Source organism: Stegostoma tigrinum, chromosome 6, assembly GCF_030684315.1.
Source record: "Stegostoma tigrinum isolate sSteTig4 chromosome 6, sSteTig4.hap1, whole genome shotgun sequence".
Lineage (NCBI taxonomy): Eukaryota > Metazoa > Chordata > Chondrichthyes > Orectolobiformes > Stegostomatidae > Stegostoma > Stegostoma tigrinum.
This window is the reverse complement of record NC_081359.1, coordinates 12,534,102-12,556,693: the sequence shown is the minus strand read 5'-3', so window position 1 is coordinate 12,556,693 and position 22,592 is coordinate 12,534,102. Positions and strand designations below refer to the sequence as shown.

Below are 22,592 nucleotides of genomic sequence, written 5' to 3'. Positions count from 1 at the left end.
GTTCTCATAATCTTACCCTTAAGTGGTTCAGATTCAAGTTTTGTCTTATAACATTTCACTGCAGCACTCTGCAGTGTAAACTGGGGTTGTTGTTTAATTCTGGGATTTACAGTTATGGGGATAATCCCCAAGGATAAAAATATATCCCACTATATCCCACTCTTCCCAATGCCCGCTACTACTGATAATGTCTGAACTCAAAGATGTGATGACAATTTAATTTGCTACGATGAACAAGGTAATTATTGCTGATGATTTATTTTCTCCATACAGACTTTCTCATATGGGAAATGCAGGGAGACAGATTCTGTGCTTGAAATTAATCTCGCAATAAGCCAGTAAAATGTGCCTAGATTAGCCAAAGTATTTGTCATTGTGATCAAACTGTACTTCAGAACACACCATGAGTGTGGTGCTTTGTTTGCATCTGAGTGACACAGGTATTGTTCAAGCACTGCAGGTAACAAAGAGTTCCAAGGGCCAGAAATGTGAGTTGTGAAGAAAGCTTTGAACACCAGGTTTTTCAGGTAGGAAAGCAGTTACTTGAGAATCAATGTTATAAATATGTGCGGAACAATTAGGGGATTGGAAAACTAAGTCCAGAAAAACACTTTGCACTAATTATGAAGCAGAGAACCATCAGATCAGGTACACACAAACTGAGGAATAATATCTGGAACTTCTTCTTTGCTCCTAGGGTGATCAACACTTGGAATTTCCAACAGAGATATAGAGACAAAATCATTTAAGAAACAACACTTTGAGTGAATAAGTTAAGATGATTTTGCTGACCTACTTCGTCAGTCCCTCCCTCCTGACCTTTGGTTGAGGTATTTTCCTTCTGAATAGCAGTTAGAAATCAATATCAATATCAATAACACCATGTTAATGCCTGACAATATAATACCAATGTATTTCATGCAGAATTGTTTTATTCATTCATGGCATGTGGGTATTTCTATCCCATTCCTAATTGCCCCTGAGAATGTGCTTTCATGAACCACTATAGTCCATGTGGTGTGGATACACTGTGTTTTCCGGAAAGGAGTTCCAGGATTTTAACTCAGTGATATAGCTTTAAGTCAGGATGGTATGTGACTTGGTGTATGTGCTGTTCTTTCCCTAATAGGTGGGAAAGGTCACACATTTGGATGGTGCAATCTAAGGCTGATTTCCTCCTTAAATATAAAAATAAAGTTGAACTAATGTCAATATCTCTCATTAAGCTCTCAAATACATGATAGGAATTTCATCACAGAAATATGTGTTGAATTTTTATTTCAAGAAAACCCAAGTGATAAATTTGACCAAGTTGGACGGAAGTCTCCCCAGGGTTGAATTACAGAATGATATTTACTGATGAGATAGAGTAGTTCACAGATCAGCCTGACTACTGGAGTCTTCATGGAAGAAAAAGAGCTAAACAAAATGAGCAATCAAAAAATTATATTCTTGGTTCCTTCAATATCCCAAGATGCAAGCTACTCCACACTGACAGTCATGAGAAATGTTCTTCCAGATCTCCCAATATCCATTATGAGACTCCCAACACGAAACTACTTGGTTGTAGGTGAGCAAGTGTATTCAAATTGAATTCTGTGATAAATTTACTTCTTTTTCCATACAGACTTGGGGCTAATAAGCTATACAATTGACACGTTGGCCTCTCATGGCTAAAGGAATAGAACTAAACGCCATTACTAGGCCTGCTTAAACGAGACACTCCTTATCATTTGCATCGTGCTTGGGACTTTTAACATGCTGTTTGGAATCTTCAGATGCATCACCATCTTCCTTAGCAGCTTGGGATACATCAGTGCCATCAACATGACCCATAGGCCCCTGGGTTGTATTTGTAGGGCCAGTATCTTTTTGGGAATCCTGTGGTATATTAACCCTGCTGGCACCGTCCTCAACGTCCTGTTTTGTTTTGAAGCTGTGATGGGAATCTCTGGTAGCCTGGTATCCAATGTTTTGAATTGAATATTGCTGAAAAACATAAATTATAAATTCATTTCAACAGTTTTTGCAGATAATAAATTAGGCCAGCTGTAATAATCAATAATACAAGGAACAGACAAGTCTTCCAGCAATGTAGATTTTATCTTTTCCCTGCTTGGTAATCAATAACCTGATTCAACCTGGCCATTATAGAATCCATTTGATTTTCATTCAGCTCTATTTAAGTCAGCAGTTAGAATAAAGAATGGACATCTCAATCCATTAGTCTGTCTTCATAGCAGCATGGATGGAGCCGAAGCAAAATTGGCCAGGCCAAAGTAATTTTTAATAGGCACTGGAGGATAAAGAATGATCTTGTCAGAAGAGGATGACACAGAGGAGATTGCAAGCTGGTAGTAAAGCAAACTCAAGGTATAACCAGCCAATAGCTGCCTGCGACAGTCAAACTCCGAACTCTTTTCCCGTCACCTGCTGAGAGAAACTTCCCTCAACTTGAGGAATTTGGCCAAAGTCAAGAACGTATCCTGTGGCAGACGGAACTTCTTTCTCATGGCTATCTCACACACACATTAGCGAATAACCTAGGCCTCAGTACATTATGATGGGATTGGCTTGAAATTATGCGTTAATAATTTATCACCACCTCACTGACAGGGTTGTTATTATCTAATCTGTTGACCAAGCCAAAAACTTAAATACCTCAGAGAGCAAAATATTTTTTGACAATTTTTGGAAATATTCCATAACACATCAAGCCACTATAATAGTTAGATACTATTGAAACATTCAATTTCCAGTTTGGATAACAGCTGCTCAATCTCTCCCGAGCTGAAATCAAGCTGCTGGTATTTAAAATCGCCCAGGCTACATATTTGTCCTGGGCTTCTACGGTTTTCTCAAATATCTATTTTACTCAAGCTTTAGTTAAACCATCTACCCAAAGTCCTCTTTAAATATGCAATCGAGATATAATGCTGTCATTGCCAAGTATAATTTTAACTGTGAATTGCTTGAGAGAGAGTTTCAGCTGACCTACCATGCTGAACCCCTATGAGGGAAGACTGGGGTATGAAGAGGGGACCTGAAAAATGAGTTTTTCATGAGAATTCAATTTTCGAGAAGAATTGACAGAAAGGGAAAAGAGGTGGGGCAGCTTTGCTAATAAAAGCTGGTATCAATGCAGCGGTGAGCAGGGATGTAGCTGTAATTGATCGTGATGTGGAATCAGTTAGGTGGAAATAAAACACAGCACCAGAAAGAGGTATTTTTGGTGGGAATCATGATTAGTGCCAAAATATTTTACTGACTGTAGGACAAAGTATAAATCTGGACAGGGCCAAAAGTCACAGGACACCAGGTTATAGTCAAATAGGTTTATCTGAAATCCCAAGTTTTTGAAGCGCTGCCCCTTCATTAGGTGAAGTGAAAAGAGCTCCCAGGCACATACCTCATAATCAGAGAGTTCAAGAGATCACACAACTGGGGTGAGTGGAGTGTCGACAGGCCAAATAATAGGTTTCTGCAGGTGATCAAGAGTGTCAGATGATGTGAGGAAAGTGTCAACAGCTGAATAACAAGTGAAGAGATGACTCTCCACCACCACCTTATTTTTAATTTTTTGTAATCATCTCTCTGCCTTATTTAATCATATTATAGGTCATCCCTTCACTAGTTACTCAGATATTGACACTTTACTCACACCATCTGACACTCTTGTTCACCCGCAAAGACCTATTGTTCGACACTCTACTCATACACCTGGCATGATTTTTGATCTTATAAATTCTGTGCCTGAGTGTTTCTCTTCGCTTCACCTGATGAAGAGGCAGAGCGATAAAAGCTTGTGATTTCACATTAACCTGTTGGAGTATAACCTGGTGTTGTGTGACTTTTGACCTTGTCCACCACAGTCCAACATTGGCATCTCCACATTATAAATCTGGAAAGAGTAGAAAATGCAAGAAGGGCACTCCAATGGTGATGGGCAATTTTAATCTGCACAATCACTGCACAAATCAGATAGACAAGGGGAGCATGGAAGAAAAATTTGAAGAATCGTTTAAAGATTGTTTCCTAGAGCAATATCTGCATAGGAACAGTCTATTTTAGATACAGTATAACAAAGTAGGATTAATAAGAGATCTCATAGTCAAGGATCCTCTGGAGAGTAATGTTTAGAAAATGGTAGAATTTCAAGTTCAGTTCAAGACAGAGCAGCTGAGGACTAAAATCAGGACCCTCAACTTAAATGAGGACAAGTATAGAGAAATGAAGAAAGGTTGGAATGATATCCCCAGGTCCTCAGTTACTTACTATCTACCTTAGTAAATTGAAAGAAGGCATCGAGTGTAATCTGTTCAAAAATGGGTGAAAGAGCATGATGTGATGAGGACGTAAGGAATCTGCAAAGGGATTTGTATAGATTGAGAAAATGGGCAAATTCTTGGCAGATGGAATTTAATGCAGGGAAATGTGCGGTTATGTCCCTTTGGTAGGAAAAATTAAATGGCATACTGTTAGTTAAATGGCAAGAGACTTCAAAAAAGTGCAGCACAGAAAGTTCTGAATACTTTTGTCCATGAAACACAAAAGGTTAGCATGCAGTTGCAGTGAGTAATTAAAAAGGCAAATGAATTTTTGGTTTTTATAACTAATGGGTTAGACCTTAAAAATGAGGAAGTCTTGTTAATACTCTACAGAGCATTGCTGAAGTTGCACCTGGAGCACAATGTACAGTTTTGGTCCTGATATTTATGAAAAGATAGACTGGCATTGGGGGCAGACCAAAAAGGGATTCGTTTGGGTGATTGCTGGGATGAAGAAGTTAACTTATTTAGAACCCCTGAAAAATGTTGGATCTTTATTTATTAGAGATTAGAAAAATGAGGGGTGATATGGTGCAAAATTCTGAGGGATTACAGCAAAACATTATTGATGCTACAAATCTGAAATATACACAGAGAATGCTGGAGAAACTGAGCAGATCTGACAGCGTACTTCTTCAAAACAGAAAGAGTCATACCTGAATTGAAACATTAATGCTGTTTCTCTCTCCACAGATAGAACTTAGAACATAGAACATAGAACATTACAGCACAGTACAGGCCCTTCGGCCCGCAATGTTGTGCCAACCTGTCATACCGATCTGAAGCCCATCTAACCTACACTATTCCATGTACGTCCATATATTTGTCCAATGATGGCTTAAATGTACTTAAAGTTGGCGAATCTACTACCATTGCAGGCAAAGCGTTCCATTCCCTTACTACTCTCTGAGTAAAGAAACAACCTCTGACATCTGTCCTATATCTTTCACCCCTCAATTTAAAGCTATGCCCCCTCGTGCTCGCCGTCACCATCCTAGGAAAAAGGCTTTCCCTATCCACCCTATCTAACCCTCTGATTATTTTATATGTCTCAATTAAGTCACCTCTCAACCTTTTCTCTCTAACGAAAACAGCCTCAAGTCCCTCAGCCTTTCCTCGTAAGACCTTCCCTCCATACCAGGCAACATCCTAGTAAATCTCCTCTGCACCCTTTCCAAAGCTTCCACATCCTTCTTATAATGCGGTGACCAGAACTGTACGCAATACTCCAAGTGTGGCCGCACCAGAGTTTTGTACAGCTGCAGCATAACCTCTTGGTTCCGGAACTTGATCCCTCTACTAATAAAAGCTAAAACACTGTATGCCTTCTTAACAGCCCTGTCAACCTGGGTGGCAACTTTCAAGGATCTGTGTACATGGACACCGAGATCTCTCTGCTCATCTACACTACCAAGAATTTTACCATTAGCCCAGTACTTTGCCTTCCGGTTACTCCTACCAAAGTGCATCACCTCACACTTGTCCGCATTAAACTTCATTTGCCACCTCTCAGCCCAGCTCTGCAGCTTATCTATGTATGTCAGGCCTCACAGATAATAGGAACTACAGATGCTGGAGAATCTGAGATAACAAGGTGTAGAGCTGGATGAACACAGCAGGCCAAGCAGCATCAGAAGAGCAGGAAGGCTGACATTTTGGGCCTAGACACCTCTTCAAAAATGCCAGACCTGCTGAATTTCTCCAGTATTCGCTGTGTATTTTTTTAAAGATAGGCTTATCTTTTAAGGTAAACTTTAAGATGGGCATTATAAAAAAGATAACCTTGATAGGTTAGATGTTGAAAAGATGATTCCTGTGATGGCAGAACCACAAACTAGGGGATAAAATTATGGAATTAGATGACACTTTTTTGAAACTGAGATGCTGAAGAATTTCTTGTCCCAGAAAGAAATGAATGTCTCAAATTCTCTGCCCAGAGACTTGTGGAGGCTAGATCGCTGAAAGTACCTAACGAGGAGGTAGATAGATTTTTGACATATGAAAGAGTTGACGGCTATGCTGAACTGCTGCAAAAGCAGATTTGAGGCCTGGGCAGCTATGATCTTACAGAATGGCATATATAGGCTTGAGGGGCCAGAAATGGCCTACGTCTGGTCTTATTTCTTATGTCTAATTTTCAACAAGAACAGTTCCTACACAAACTTCCCCATTTTTTCCCATGAGGTCATCTGTAAACCTCTGCCCCACAGCCAGCATTCTGCAGGCGAGCAGGCCCCTCTGGGCATGAGGCTGACTGGGATCCCGTTATTGAATGATTCATCAAATAAAAATAACCACCAAATATCTAATAAAGAATAATATGTTCTTACCTGGGGAATAACAACGAGTTGTTTCCTTCTATGCCTGAAATACAAGGTGTCAATATTTTAATATATTTTGTTGCTGATATGGATTTCAAACTCATTACAACTCATTGTGGCAGCAAAACTGGAATCATCACTATTTGCCTTTGTGTGACCTGTTTGCTGTAGAGCCACCAAAATTGATGCCCAATATAAATGATGCATACTTGCACTGGGCACTATCATGGTGAAAGACAAAGAAGAGATTTTGTTCCCTCTGTTCTAACGTCCCTGCCTCTCTATTTGTGTATGGAACTGTAGAGTTTGTTTGCCAAAACTTTGGTTTTCCTAAAGGTTGCCAGTGAGAGTTCTCATTAGCTGTTAGAAAGGAAAAGCTAAACCCTACATCAGGTAAATATTTTCCATGATCTCTTCTGCTCCCTGTTCTAATATCTCTGAACTTTCTCCCAACTCCAGTATATCTCCTGGATCTAATCTCTCTCGAGTGTTGGAGCTGGTCCTAGCCCTGACCTCCGTGCACTGTTCTCAAGACAGCTCCTCATTCACCAGCAGTACTCCAGAAACCTGTAATTTTGAAGTTGACCACATCCCCAAGGGTATTCCTGGGATCAAGAACCATTCACACTCACAGTCCACAATGATTTCGAGCCTGGCAATCTCCCCATCAATACTCCACAAACCTAATCCTGTATTCTGAGATCCATTTATTCCTCCGGTCAATTCAATTAAATCACTTACTTGGAACTAGAATCATGAAAGCTGACATTCTGATGAAGCTCACAGCCTACTTGGACCTTTCCATATACTGGAATGTTGCTGATATTGATTCACTCAGGTGCCCAGATCAGGCTCACTTGAATTTCAGGCTGTCTTATTTTATTGCAGTATTTTGTTTTATTTTGTGAAGTCAAACTGAATTTAGTAAATATCTATCTCAGTGAATAATCTTGACTATTAAGTTAAATCTGCCAAACTGGCTCAGCAATCCATTGGACTAATTTGTTTAATATATCATTGTCTCAACTAGATAGATAATGCAGATTTAATGAGGGACCAGGACTGGCTATTAATAACTTGGTTTTTAACAATAATAAATCATAAAGATTATATGCTTTCCTCACCAGCCATTAACTCTGTCTTCCTGATGTGGGATTTTACGATCAGCTCACACCTATGATGGAAGAGCAAGGTACAGAAAAGACAATGCCACACTGGGGAATGGCAGGTACAGCCCAGAGTGCGAATCAGCTGGAGGGATCCAGGAGGTGGTGCTGAACAAACCTTACCTTTGACCTTGCCTAACAGGTTTGAGATTCATGGTCCCGCTGTAAATGACAATGGGGGCTTTCGGGAGGGTGAGTAAGTTGACTGTAGCACCATGTACAGGAAGCCATTCAAGAGGGGGGCATAAAAGATAGTAAAATCAGGGGAATAGATGCTGCTCTGTATGCCAGGATCAAGTCCCGAAGGCTGTATTGCCTACCTGGTGCCTAGGTTCAGGATATCTCATCTGGGCTGCAGAGAAACTTGGAGTGAAGGCCACATGTAAATAGTGGAAAGGGTGTACAAAAGCATGAATACCCCACCTATCCACTTTAACAAACACTAGCTTTCCCAGCTGTGGAATGAGCTTTAGACTTTTCAGTCACTTCAGCACTGACAAAACCAGAAGGTCATCATAGACCCCAAGAGACTGTCTGAGATGAAGACAGAATAGGACTATGTGCATGCTAAATATTGTAAGCAGCGTACTGTGCAGAATTAAACAATCTCACAATTAATAGATCAAAATATTGTGCAGAACTGGGGTTGGGCCAGTTTGTTAGATATGTTTAAGAGGGAGCTGGACATGGTCCTTGTGCCAAAAGGAATCAAGGGGTATGGAGAGAAAGTGGGAATGGGATACTGAAATTGAATGATCAGCCATGATCATTTTGAATGGTGGTACAGGCTCAAAGAGCTGAATGACCTACTCCTGCTATAATGTTTCTATGATTCTATGTAAACATAGGACTGTCAAAGATAACAAAGTGGCAGAACAAGCTCAACAGTTGAAAAAGACTCCTGTCCCACTGTTTTTATTTCTCACTATTGTCACCTCTTAACGTATACCAATATTAATCCATAGTAGGCTACTGGAAGGTATTAAACCCTATTAGAAATACCTATTTATTTTCATTTCAATGGTGTTCATCAAAATTCCTCCCTAGCCTGGGAGTTTGCATAACTTAAGTTGGTGGGATTCTGGGGTCCTTCAAAGCCAGCCTGTTTTGAAACAGAGAGGCATCTGGTATTGTATCAGATTAAGTAAAGCATCTGATCGATCTCTCCTGCTACAGGAGGGCCATTAATTCATAAAACAGAAATAAACAAGTGGAGGCATCAGCTCATTTCAAACTCAAAGCCTTACACTTGAATCTAATGTAGTTATTCGTGGAATGAAAATTTGATTTTTCAGCTCCAGTTTTATGGACAGCTTAACTACTTTTCTGATTAAGTTCACATTTATGTTATTATGAATTTCAGTTTGATTTATGTTTTCCACACTAGTAGATTGGCAATGTATTGTTAATGCCTGACTGATTGATCCACCGAATTGGAAAGCACAAACCAGTGATTTCAGCAACATTTGTAGTGCTCATAGAATTAAAAAAAAAAGCACTGGCTACATGTAGAAATGATTCACCACAAAATACCTGCTCTTGTCAGGAAATGTTAGTCATGCTGCCCAACTGGTCTTTAAAAAAAAATCAAGGGCAGCCCAAATATTTTGATCGTTGTTGCAACTTAGTAAAACTGGCCCTGGAGGTGATGAAAGCATGGAAATGACAGTAATACAATAAAACAAAGAATTATGACCAGGTTTCCATCTTGCATAAGGACAAACCTATATTCTTTGTGTGTTTATATCCATATGCTCTTAAGACTCTCCCTCATTCTCACATTTTTTAACCACATCCACACTGTGCTGTCAATGTTCAGTGATGTGTAGCTTTGTAAGGTTGCTTCAGTGTCCCTTTCACAACAGAAGCGGCACCCATTTCAGCCATTGTGAAATAAGATGGTGATGCAGACTTGAAGGGCCAAATGGCCATATTCCTGTTCTAAGTCCTTGGTTTCCAAGATCCTCTGTTCTCAACGGTCAAAATGAGGAAACGTGTCCGTGAGGCGGCACGGTGGCACAATGGTTAGCACTGCTGCCTCACAGCGCCAGGGACCCAGGTTTGATTCCACCTTTGGGCGACTGTCTGTGTTGAGTTTGCATATTCTCCCTGTGTCTGTGTGGGCCTTCAGGTGCTCTGGTTTCCTCTCACAGCCCAAAGATGTGCAGGCTCAGTGGATTGGCCATGCTAAATTGCCCATAGTGTTCAGGGATGTGTAGATTAGGTGGGTTAATGTGGGATGCTCAAAGGGTCGGTGTGGACTTGTTGAGCCAAAGGGCCAGTTTCCATGCTGTAGGGATTGTATGTATGATGTATGAATAGATGGAAATGGATAGATTGAGTGTACCCATCATTGGGGTAGAATCAATAGCGGCAAAACACTCAAGGCTAAGTTAAAAGCAGACATTTGAATGACAAAGGAATCAAAGGTTATGGGGCAGGCAGAATAGCAGAGCTAAGACACAATCAGCTCAGCCACAATGTTATTAACTGGAGGAACAGGCCTGAGAAGCTAGATGGCCTACCCCTGCCCCCATTCCTTTTTCTTGTCCAAGATGTATCTATGCATGGTTGGGAGTTGGCTAGATGGAAGTGCCTCTGTGGATTCAGTAGACACAATTAATGCCTGCCCCCATAACCCTTGATTCCATTGTCATTCAAATGTCTATTTTTAACTCAGCCTTGAATATATTCCCACTACTGACTCTCTCCCAATGACAGATACGCTTTCTCACGTTAATCATCTGCCTCTATTCATGGACTTATTTCCTCCTTTTGACTGTTGGGAATTCTCCCTGTGTCTGTGTGGGCCTTCAGGTGCTCTGGTTTCCTCTCACAGCCCAAATACGTGCAGGCTCAGTGAATTGGCCATGCTAAATTGCCCATAGTGTGATCTGAGAAACAAAGGACTTAACAAGTGCTGCTGTAGATTCAGGAGAGAAATTAAGGGAGGGGAGGGTGATTGCTGTAAATTTATGCACAGCTTTTGCGTATAGCCCTGCTTTCTAGTGTACTAATAATCAACATCAGTCATTGTAGGATACAGGAGTACCAAATCTATATTGTAATCATTATTATATTCGTTATAACCACACCTTTCTGGCACTAATGAGGAATTGCACGGGTGTGCTATTAGCAAGAAGTAATAATGCTCAGTCATTGGACAATAAGTTAATTATCACATGGGGAGATTACAAACTTAAGAAACAAAATGATGAAACAGCAAATGGAAGCTTGTTATTTCCTTTATAATCTGGCTTCTTTGAGCAGAGGTGAGAGAGGAGCTTGGCATTCTCTACTGTACCAGTTGTGATGCTGCAGTCTATAAAACTAACTTGAGTCATTGCCACTTTGGCTCTGGCACCCTCATGGCATTGGAGTTGGCCCACCATCTGGCTGCCTGCCAAATAGAACAACAGTTCACAGCTGTCTAGAGAGGTACCTTTGAATGCTGTTGAGCCCCATTCCTCAAAATGGACTTAGATTCTGCTGGGAATAGCAATGGTATGTTCCAACAATTAGCCAAACTTCCAAATTCCATTACTGCAGCTACTCTATCCCAGATCTCTTGCAATTAAAAACACTGGAAGCCTCAGGGGTTTCACTAAGGGACTTAAGAAACTACTCCTTTGTAAGTTTCAAGAGGACAATTTCCAGGGATTGTACTGCTGGTGATAGATATAGGACAGAATGCAGCGGTTGGTTCTTTACTCAGAGAGTCATAAGGGCGTGGAATGCCCTGCCTGCAACAGTAGTAGATTCACCAAGCTTAAGGGCGTTTAAATGGTCAATTATTGGATAAACATATGGATGATAATGGAATAGTGTCGGTTAGATGGGCTTCAGATTGGTTTCACAGGTCAGCGCAACATCGAGGGCCGAAGGGCCTGTACTGTGCTGTAATGTTCTATGTTCTATGTTCTGTGTACTGGTAGGAACCCTTAGCTGCTGGGCAAACATATCAGGCAATCATGAGCAAGTCATCCAAAAGTGTCTATTCATTTAAGCGAGCTTGTGATTTCCTTTTACTCATTGGCAAGAAATAAAGTTAATCACCCACAGCATAAACTGGGGATAGCTGCTCTGCAAAATGTTTTTTCTCCTATGCCCTGCCTTTATACCTTCCCCAGACTCATAAATGTTTTCTCTTGTCCTTGTGTCATCAGCTAATGGAAACATTTTTTTCCTTGATTTACTAATCTTTTCATAATCTAGCAAAGCTCTATCAAATTTCTCCTTAATACCCTTTACTCAAAGAAAGACAACTCCAGCATCACTAATCTAACCTAAGTGCTAAAAGTCACTCATCCCTAAACCTTTCTGGCAAATCTCACATCCTTCCTAAAATGTAGTGACCTGAGTTGGATGCAGCTCTAGTTGTGGCTTTACCAGAGCGTTATAAAGATTTAACATTTCTCTCCTCTACTTTTGTGCTCAAATCATCAATTTATAAAGTTTAAGATTCCATAAACTTTACTAATTACTCAGTCACTGCCATCTTCACAGATCTCAGCATAACATTCCCAGGTTCCTCTGTACTTCATACTCTTGAGCCTGTGCCATCAAGCCTGTATTGCTTCTCCCTATTCCTTCAGCTAAAATGCATCACTGTATTCATTCTGTCATCCACTTGACTGCCTACTCTTCTACTCCATTCATGTCCTGTTGCAGCCTTTTGACATGGTCCTAACAGTTTGTGGAATATTACTGTCTTCTATCCTATAGACTGAGAAACAACCTGAGCATAATTCACTGTTATCTGTCCTTAAACCAATTTGTTATTCAGTTTGATACTGGCTCTCTCATACATTATGTGACACTTTGTTGAACATTTCCTTAAAATCCATGTTAACAATATCCATTGTATCCATCAATAAACCCACTGCTACTTTATCTGAGATTGAGACACCCTTACACAAAAATCTAGAAGATAATCAAAATAAACTGTGCAATGTTTTTCCTCAGTCTACACTCCTCTGTCTGATCCTCATCAATATTTAAGAAGAGGCAGTGACCTACTGGTATTATTGCCAGACCGGTAATCCAGTTAATCTTCTGCGGGTGGGAGTTTTAATCCTGTCTCAGCAGATGTTGGAATTTGAGTTCAATTAATATCTGGAATTAAGAATCTAATGATGACCATGAATCAATTGTCAAGAAAAACCCATCTGATTCACCAATATCTTTGAGGGACGGAAACTGCCATCTTTACTTGATCTGGCCTACTTGTGACTCCAGACCCACAGCAATGTGGCTGATTCTTAGCAGCCCTTTGGGAAATTAGGGATTTGTAATAAATGCTGGGCCTGCCCTCATCCTGCCGATGAATTTTTAAAAAGTCTACATTTAAACAATGACTCAAATTGGGAATAGTAGATTTTGCATGGAGTGATTCCAGATGCTTCTGAGAGATGTTTAAAAGTGCTAAAATGGAAATTCTTTCTATCCATCTTTCAATCCTTTATTTTCTCTTCCTCTTTCCCCTCTTCTTTGTTTTTTCTTCCCACCTTGCACTATCTATAAGAGACCTTTTCCTTCAACTTTTATTGAACTGCACCTGAAAAGTTTACTCTCAGAAGTGGAAAGAGTTTTCAAGTTGTCCAAGTTTGATTTAACTGGGATGTATCTACTCTCAAATGAAATACTGGGCAAATGAAATGGTTGAAACCCTCCAATATACTGGGAGCTTTTGCAAATTTGGGCTTGAAAAGCCATTGATGCATGTTAGGAGCTCAAGCTGTTGACCTTTGCACCTGAAATTCTGTGATTTATTTCTAATGTATGAAGCTCGTTAATGACAAGGTGAATTTCTATAATATCTGGGAATGGGCATGCTTACCAAGCTTAAAAGCAGTTTGTTGTGTAATTGGTCAGCAGGAACTAAGGGAGTGCAATCTGTGAAATGGAAATAATTACGTGATTCCAATTAATTTGTTAAACTGTGTGCAAAGAAGAGTTAACTTAAACTGACTTTGTTACTGAACTTCAAACAATGACTAATCTGGTGCATGTAAGAACAGAACAGAGGCGGCAGAAACATCAGGAAACAAGGAAAAAAAAATTGGTGGGAGCACAAGGGAGAGTGCTGACTTCATACGCATTTTTCAGCATTTGTTTCTGTTATATTCAGTTACTCTAATGAATCGAAACATGGCAGGGATCCTCAGCTTGTTCGAGTGCCCAATCTTTGAAGTGTGGACACTACAGGATATTTTTTGTGTCCTGGCCAAGTAACTCTGAGTGAAATCTTGTGGAGACGGTGGTGGGTGGGGTCTCAGCTGCTGGCTAGAGAAATGGCAGACTTCCGCGCCACCTCCTTTTGTGAAGTCTTGCCAGAACTTGTACCACTCAGCCATTTAACAGGTCAGCATCAGGCCTCCCCAAACATCAAAGACCATTGTGTGTGTGATGTTGGTGGTGGTGAAAGTACTGCCCTGCAAAAGCCGATCACAGCAAGGGCGGCACGGTGGCTCAGTGGTTAGCACTGCAGCCTCACAGCACCAGGGACCGGAGTTCGATTCCACCCTCGGGTGACTGTCTGTGTGGAGTTTGCACATTCTCCTCACCTCTGTGAGGGATTCCTCCCACAATCCAAAGATGTGCAGGCTAGGTGGATTGGCCATACTAAATTGCCCGTAGCATCTAGGGATGTGTAGATTAGGGGGATGGGTCTGTGTCAGATACTTTCAGCATCGGTGTAGACTTGTTGGGCTGAAGGGCCCGTTTCCACACTGTAGAGATTCTAGTCTATTCTACAATAGCTGTAGCTCATCCGTACTCAACAGCGCCACTGGAAAATTGGTGGCTTCTGCTGGTATGACACTCACCTGCAATCTCAGATTGAGAAGGACCAACACAATGAATGATGACAGGAAAGGGGTGGCAGGGGAGGGCTTCAGCTGCAATAGCAGGTGAGTGGTTTACACCCTTCACTACTCGCACCTCCATTCCCTTTCTCCTTTCCTGACAAGGGCGCCCTCAATCTGGCATCAAGTGTTCTCGCACTATAGGTAGCTGTGGGTCACACTCCTCAAATGGCTATTCCTCAATCATCGTCAGTGGATGTAGCCCTGGGACGACATTAACTACACAATTAAGGGCCTTAATTAACAGAGGTGTGGCACCACCCACTGCCCTTTGCATCTTGAGCTTAATCCAATTGGCGGTGGGAATGTGTCACAGTCTTATCATCATAGAATCCTTACAGTGTGGGAATAGGCCCTTTGGCCCAACAATCCACACCAACCCTGGGAGCATCCCACCCAGACCCATTGCCCTATAACCCAGCTAATCTTAGCATCCCTGAACAGTACGGGCAATTTAGCATGGCCAATGCAACCAGCCTGTGCACTGTTGGACTGTGGGAGGAAACCAGAGCACCCGGAGGAAACCTACACAGACACGGGGAGAATGTGCAAACTCCACACGGACAGCCGCCCGAGGGTGGAATCGAATCCGGGTCCCTTGTGCTGTGAGGCAGCAGTGCTAACCACTGAGCCACTGTGCCGCCCTTATCTAACTCCGTCCCATCACCAAAGTCTCCAGAGGGCACAAGATTCCACCCTATGTGTGAACTTGTCACCTGGAAGAGCTGAAATTTCTGAAAGTAGGAGCTCATTAGGAGCTGGTACAATTGCAACTTCAAGGCCAATACTAACGTGGATACCATGTTTCTGGATGTGTTGGCTCTGAAGCTGAACACAGTTGTCGAGACCAGAACTGGAGGGACATAGTTTAAAAGTAAGGGGTCTCCAATTTTCTGACCCTGATAAAAAACAAATCACACAACCAATCAAAATACACCTGCCTTCTTTTATAAAGCATCATAAATGATAATAATATATCATACATTCTCACCACAGTCTGTGCTAAACACTTGACTGAAAAGAGGGTCAAAAGGCTTTGGGGCTAGCTTGAAAATTGGAGCTGAAGTTACAATCAAATCCTATTGAGTGGCCAAGCAAGCCCAAGGCTTTGAATACCTTATACCTACTTCTAATTTGTACGTTTGTACTTTTGAGTGTTCAGAGTCAGAGAGAATGAATGCACATTAAGGAAGATTAGCAAGATAGTGCAGCAGTTCCCTGAGTATGTTTCTTTAAGTAGATGACGTGCTCCCGCTGTTGGATTGAGTGCTCCAGTTCATTTAGCTAAATGCAGATTCCAGAGACCAAATTTTCCAACTTCAGAGTGTGGAAGCACATTTCCCCACCACCAGCAAATGCACCCAGGATAAATTCGGTCTTTATCCAAGTGCTTTGACTATAGTGCATGGTGGATACCCGAAATTTCAACATTGACTTCTGGTGGGACAGGAACTGTCCCTTTGAGAATTAAAGCATGCGCTGCCCTGTGTGTCAAATAACATACTGAATAAACATGAATTTCCCCATTCAATGAGTTCCTGATACTCTCTCCACAGGCAGAAAAATAGGGCCATTCAGATCGGCTCTGCAATGTTACCTCTCAGGACTTGAAGTGGAATTTCTGTGCTCATTGCACATACATAGTTTTGTTTTCCCCATGTGTAACATACACACCTTAAAACAGTTGCCATCAACAGCTGTATTTAGATGGCAGATGTGACATATGGAAACCCAGCGCTTATGTAACAACACCACACATCTGCTATTAACTAAAAGACACAGTCTTGAAGTAATCTGCTCCTGTTATTGCTACTGTCTTTGATTCTGGATGGCCTGCCTCAGAGTTTGGAGCAGGTTGGTCTATATAGTTCAAAGAGTAACAAACATTGCCAGCACCTTTCGTAGGCTTTTAAGGTTAATTGAAGGCTCTTACGTTGCCAACAAGGGACTGTACATGCATGAAGATTTTCATAACTTTACAGCCTATATTTATCAATTTATTAAATTCAAGGGATGTAATATCAGAATCTGCACGGCTATAATTTCCAATCAAATGTCCCCTCTAAATTTTGCTTCCTATTGACAACTCAAAATCTAAGATTCAATCCAGTTTATTAACCTCTGATCAGTTGCCCTCACTGCAGCAACACACTATCCCAGATCGACCATGAACTAATTGAGTGGAGGAGCAGACGCAATGTGCCAAACGGCCTAATTCTGATCCTGTGTCTCATTTTCTCAGAGCACAGGATTGAGATTTTAGTGATTGGATCGAGGTTAGACAGGTAGAGCTTGTTGAATGTAAGATTCCTGATTGGGGCAGTTAACCTGGTCCGATCAGGGAGTCCTGGCTGACAGCTATAAACAGGAGTCTCAGAGTCTACTCGTTCTACGGACTGGCTCTGAGCTAGCTAGAAAGAGGTCATGCCCTGTGCACATAATAAGTAAAGGATGACCTGGTGATGGGATATCGGCTTCAGTGCAGTTATTTTGGAAACATACTCACCCTCTGACCTTATGGAATTAAGGGCTGATTCATGCCAACTGAGAGTCTTAAGACTCTCTAAATTTTTTTCCCACCTCCAAGTTATGATGAATGAGTAGGAAATCCCTCAGATCCAACCTGCTCCAGGAGCCCTCTCGGTAGTTAGCCCATCTGGTGGGCACTATTGTGGTGTAAATGCTATTTTGTGGGCACTATATAAGAATTCAATCTAGTACAATGAACCTCTATTGTAAAGAATTTTGTTTTTGATGAAAACAACTACGAAACAATTCATCAGGATAAATGTGACACTTCAGATTGGCACTAGTTTTATAAATCTGAATTTAAACCAACTTACCACCTCAAAACACAGCAGAAAGTGACACTGGCTGTGAGGATAATACATACTGCTGTTAGCACAGCTCTTGTAGGAAGCCCTGCAATAATAAATCACAATCACTTATTCCTTCATCCACAGACTTCATTTGTTTACTATAATTGATTGCTAGTTCCTTTTGTTCATAACACAGGTATGAAAAATTTCTGTTACACTCTTCAGTGCTGCAAGGCACTAGAGCACTATTTAAAGTGTTATTAACTTATCCATTGTCCATTCAATCAAGAAAACATAAAAGACCCTTCTGCCTGTGATTTTATCCCATAAACCAGCAATTCTTAAGCTTGTAATGTTCAAATGAAATTCCCAGACTCATATTAATCTATTTCCCTTACAAGAAACACCAACAGAAATTGATATATCCTTGCATATCCTGGAAAAGAAGGAAAACAACTCAAAACAAAATCTTTTTTTTAGGCCCCAACTGGCCGTGAATAAACTTGCTAACATTGGTGAATAAGGCCATTAACCATACATCCATTATTCTCATATTGGCCTGTGGTTCATTTTCAAATCACAATACTATCATCAGGACTGGCTGATCTGAACGATAAAATAAGAAACAATCAGCTTTGAGTAGGTGTCATAACATTTCACATCGATATAGCAGGTTTTCTGATTGGTTTCGGACACCTATTTTTACTAACTCACCCTTCCCTGAAACTGGAGTTGTCTGTATTGCACTGGATTTGTTTTGGACAAAGTGGAAAAACAATGAAAGTCAGCAATATGCAAGAGGTCAGCATAAAAGAAGGACAAAAGTCTTTGAGTGCTCTTGAGCTAGACGAGGTTGCAGAGACTGAGAGGGACAAAAACATGGAAGAATTACTAACAATGGGTGCTGACTTTTAAAGAAGTTTAAGTTTGCGGAAAGAAGAGATATGCCTTTACTGCTGGTATTAGCTTGTGCTGTGGGACATCAGTTAGTTCACTTTGCTGGATGGCTGGTTTGCAAAGCAGAGCAATGTTAATGTTGTGTAACAATTCTCACGCTGGCTGAGGGTTACAATTGAAGGACTATCCTCCACAGTCTCTCTTCCTGCCTGAGTTATGCTGACTCTCAAAATTCATGACCACCATTTGTCACTGTCTAATGAGAGAACAGTCTGTGGTCTGTTGGGATTGTATCTTAAAGCAATGTAGTGTAATTTTGAATTCTTCCCCTTTAACTGCAATTAATAAGGGCTAGATTTTACTCCAAATAACATAAGTAAGGAACATGTCTATCAGTCTCTACTGTTACAGCCTCTTGCCATCTCCCTATTTCATGTCTTTGGTATTGGACTGTAGTAATTCAGTACTTGGACCCAATTATACACATTAGTGTCTGACTGATTTAATGTCTCTCGAAGTGCCATTGTATTATCACTGCAAGTTATTATCACTGCAAGCTACAAGTCTAATATTGTAGCTGTCGGTTTAAATATTTTTCTGCACTTCAGAAGAATTTCGGCACCACCAGTGTTCTATTGTACTATGCCTCCAGTCACTAGCCTGCAACTTTGAGCAGCAGGATATTCATCCACTCAATCATTTATAATTATTGCACAGACTGTTTCCCTTTGGACAATTAATAATAGAGGTGGAATTTTACAACAATCAAACAGATTTTGTGATCAATTTTTCACAATAGCCCAGAAATGACCAGATATACTAAATTCAGTTTTTCAACTTGCCCCGATGGGAGTTGAAATCTGAGTTACTAGTCCATCACATTTCTTGAAGTATACCATTATCGTGATGCTTTTAAATTCTACCAATGTGCAATTATTTTGACCACATCATGAATACAGTCCTGACATGCTGACATCTGCTCCCTGATATATCAAAAATTCTCAGTGAACTGTTCCAGGAACTCTCAGTGCAATCAGTGCAAAGTTACCATCCTAATGAGATAGTAGGAACTGCAGATGCTGGAGAATCTGATATAACAAGGTGTACAGCTGGATGAACACAGCAGCATCAGAGGAGCAGGAAGGCTGACGTTTTGGGCCTAGGCCCTTCTTCAGAAATGGGGAACAGGAAGGGGGATCTGAAATAAATAGGGAGCGAGGGGGCGGTGGATAGAAGATGGATAGAGGGGAACAGGAGACAGACAGGCCAAAGAAGTGGAGATGGAGCCAGTAAAGATGACTGTAGGTGGAGAGGTAGTGAGGAAATAGGTCAGTCCAGAGAGGACGGACAGGTCAAGGGGACGGGATGAGGTTAGTGGGTAGGAGATGCGACTGACTGTTAGAATTGACTAAGTTAGGAACTTAAATGCTTAAAAATTGAGGCCCTATTTTCAATCACAAAAACAAATTCAATTGATAATGGAGGAAGTAGCCTCACCAGTGAATGTTATTCTTTTACATCAGTCAATTTATGCTGACTTGAATTCTCATTTTTATCCTCATTTTTGTTCTTCTGCCATCACCAGAAGGCCTTAAACGTTGTTCATTCAAAGGTGCACAGGCATTACTTCCCACGTTTTTGTCTCTCTTGTTATAGTATTCACTTGAATAGCATGAGGTTTCCATGATGTGCAGGTTAGGTGGGTTGGTTATGCAACATTTCCCGTAGTGTCCAGGGGTGTGTAGACAAAGTGGGTTAGCCATTGCAAAGGCAGGGTGACGGGGGTGTGGGTCTGTGTGGAAGACTCTTTGGGAGATCGGTGAGACTTGATGGGTGGAATAGCCTCTGACTGCACCATAGGGATTCTGAAATTCCAAAGCTGAACTCAGATATTTATTTCTTCTATCAACTCTCAACTTTCCGCCCTGGATTTTCATCCCCGCGGGGTGAGATCAGTATTAGGATGGCTCCCGGAAACAGCCCGCCCACCTCAGACGTCTGAGTACCCACAAGAATGGTTGGTACATTGTTGGCAGCGTGTGATATACCTGCAAATCTTATAAATGACCTGACTGAAGAGATGGAAAGTATGGTTGGCTAATTTGTTTTCGATAAAAAAATGTAGATAGAGAAACAAATTGTGAGGAACATAGAACATAGAACAATACAGCGCAGTACAGGCCCTTCGGCCCTCGATGTTGCGCTGACCTGTGAACTAATCGAAGCCCCTCCCCCTACACTATCCCATCATCATCCATATGCTTATCCAAGGACTGTTTAAATACCCCTAATGTGGCTGAGTTAACTATATTGGCAGGCAGGGCGTTCCACGCCCTTACCACTCTGAGTAAATAACCTAGGTGGAGGATGTGAGGAGGATGTGAAAATATCTAGAGTGTGAAGTGTAATGTGGGTAAATGGAAATTTGTCCATTTGACTGGAAGGACAAAAATTAGGCATATAATCCAAGTGGTGAGAGATTACAGACTTGTGAGATGCACAGGGTCAGAGTGTTTGTGTGCATAAGTCAAAAAAAAGTAAAATGAATATACAGCAAATAATTTGCCAAGTCAATGGTATGTTATAATTTATTATGAAGGCATTGAATGTGAAAATACAAAGGTTATGCTTCAGTTATACAGGAAAGTTATGGGACACCCAGAGTACAGTATTGTTGACCCAATTTAACAAAGGATTTAAATTTGTTAGAAGCAGCTTGGGGTGGGTTATCTTATGAAGAAAGGTTGGACAGGAACAAAAACAGAAGTTGCTGGAAAAGTTCAGCAGGTCTGGCAGCATCTGTGAAGAGAAAGTCAGAGTGAATGTTTCAGGCCTGGTGACCCTTCCTCAGAAAGGTTGGGTTCAGGCTAGGCTTAGATCCGCTGGAGGTTAGAAGAGTAGGAGATCACTTGATTGAAACATACAAGATCCTGTTGGGTCCTTGACAGAGTGAATATGGAGAAAATGTTTCTTCTTGTGTAAGAATCTATAAACTGGGGGCCACTTTTTCAAAACAAAGGGCCACCCATTTAAAACAGAGATGAAGAGTTTTGTTTTTAACAGAAGGTCAGTTTATCTTTGGAACTCTCATCCTGAAAAGGTGGTGGAAATAAAGACTTTTAAAGTTTTTAAGACAGAGGTAGATTGATTCTTGGTAAATAAGGGGTTAAACAGTTATCAAAGGAAGGCGGAATGGCAAAAATTTGAGGTTGCAGTCAGATCAACCATGATCTTATTAAAAAGCAGAACAGGTTTGAGGGGCTGATTAGCCTACTTGAACTCCTTGGTCATGTGTAGGTCAGGATGGTCTGTGACGTGAAGGGAAGCATGGATGTTCTCGTGCATCTACTACCCTTGTTCTCCGTCAGATTTGGATGGTGCTGTCCAAGGTCCCTTGATGAGTTGCTGCAATGCACCTTGAAGATTGTAAACACTGCTGACACTATATTGCAGTGACAGTGAATGTTTAAGGTGGTATTTGGGATGCCAATTAAATGTATATTACTGTTTAATTTGGATATTGTCAATTATTTAAAGCCTTGTTGAAGCTGAACTCATCCAGGCAAATTGACGTATTTCATCACATTATAACTTGTGTTTTGCTAGATGGTGCACTAGCATTCGTGAGTGAAAAGGTGAACTACTTCAGTGTAAAATTGATAAAATCTGACCAGCTCTAGTTATCACCGTATTATATGGCTGGTCCAGTTTTTCCCATTATTCTCACTCACCAGTATTGTCAACATGAAACTAAAGAATTTATGAACTGAACTTATTCTTATGTAGTTTGAAATCTTGTTCCTCACAATTTTCCCTTTCTATCCTCTCACAAGTCCACTGCAGAACTGTGTAAATGAATATCTGTGTGTTTGGCATTAAAGCAGGATAATAGTTTATTTTACATGGGTAGTTTAGCTGATAAACTGGGAAGGTGAAGGCCTGGTGGTATTATCACTGGATTATTAATCCAGAGCCCCAGGTGTTGTTCTAGGGGCCTAGGTTCGAATCTAACTGTGGCAGATGGTAGAATTTGAATTCAATAAAAATATGCAATTGAGAGTCTAATGATGACCTTGAATCCAATAGCAATTGTTGCAAAAAAACGCACCTACTTCACTGATGTTCTTTAGGGAAGGAAACTGCCATTCTTACCTGGTCTGACCTATATGAGACTCCAGACTCACAGCAACTTCAT

General features: G+C 41.0%; 1 protein-coding gene across 2 annotated transcripts in view; it reads right to left on the bottom strand.

Annotated features, from left to right (window-relative positions):
• Positions 1–984: 984 nt before the first annotated feature.
• The window catches only part of LOC125453523 (nectin-1-like), an 81,259-nt gene continuing 59,651 nt past the window's right edge, over positions 985–22,592 (bottom strand). For both annotated transcript variants that reach the window (XM_048533238.2, XM_048533237.2), the window contains exons 6-8: positions 17,525–17,603; positions 6,659–6,692; positions 985–1,989 (exon numbers count right to left, since the gene is read on the bottom strand). In XM_048533238.2, coding sequence (XP_048389195.1) covers positions 1,711–1,989; positions 6,659–6,692; positions 17,525–17,603 — 392 coding nt within the window. In that variant the 3' untranslated portion in view covers positions 985–1,710. The remainder of the gene's footprint in view (positions 1,990–6,658; positions 6,693–17,524; positions 17,604–22,592) is intronic.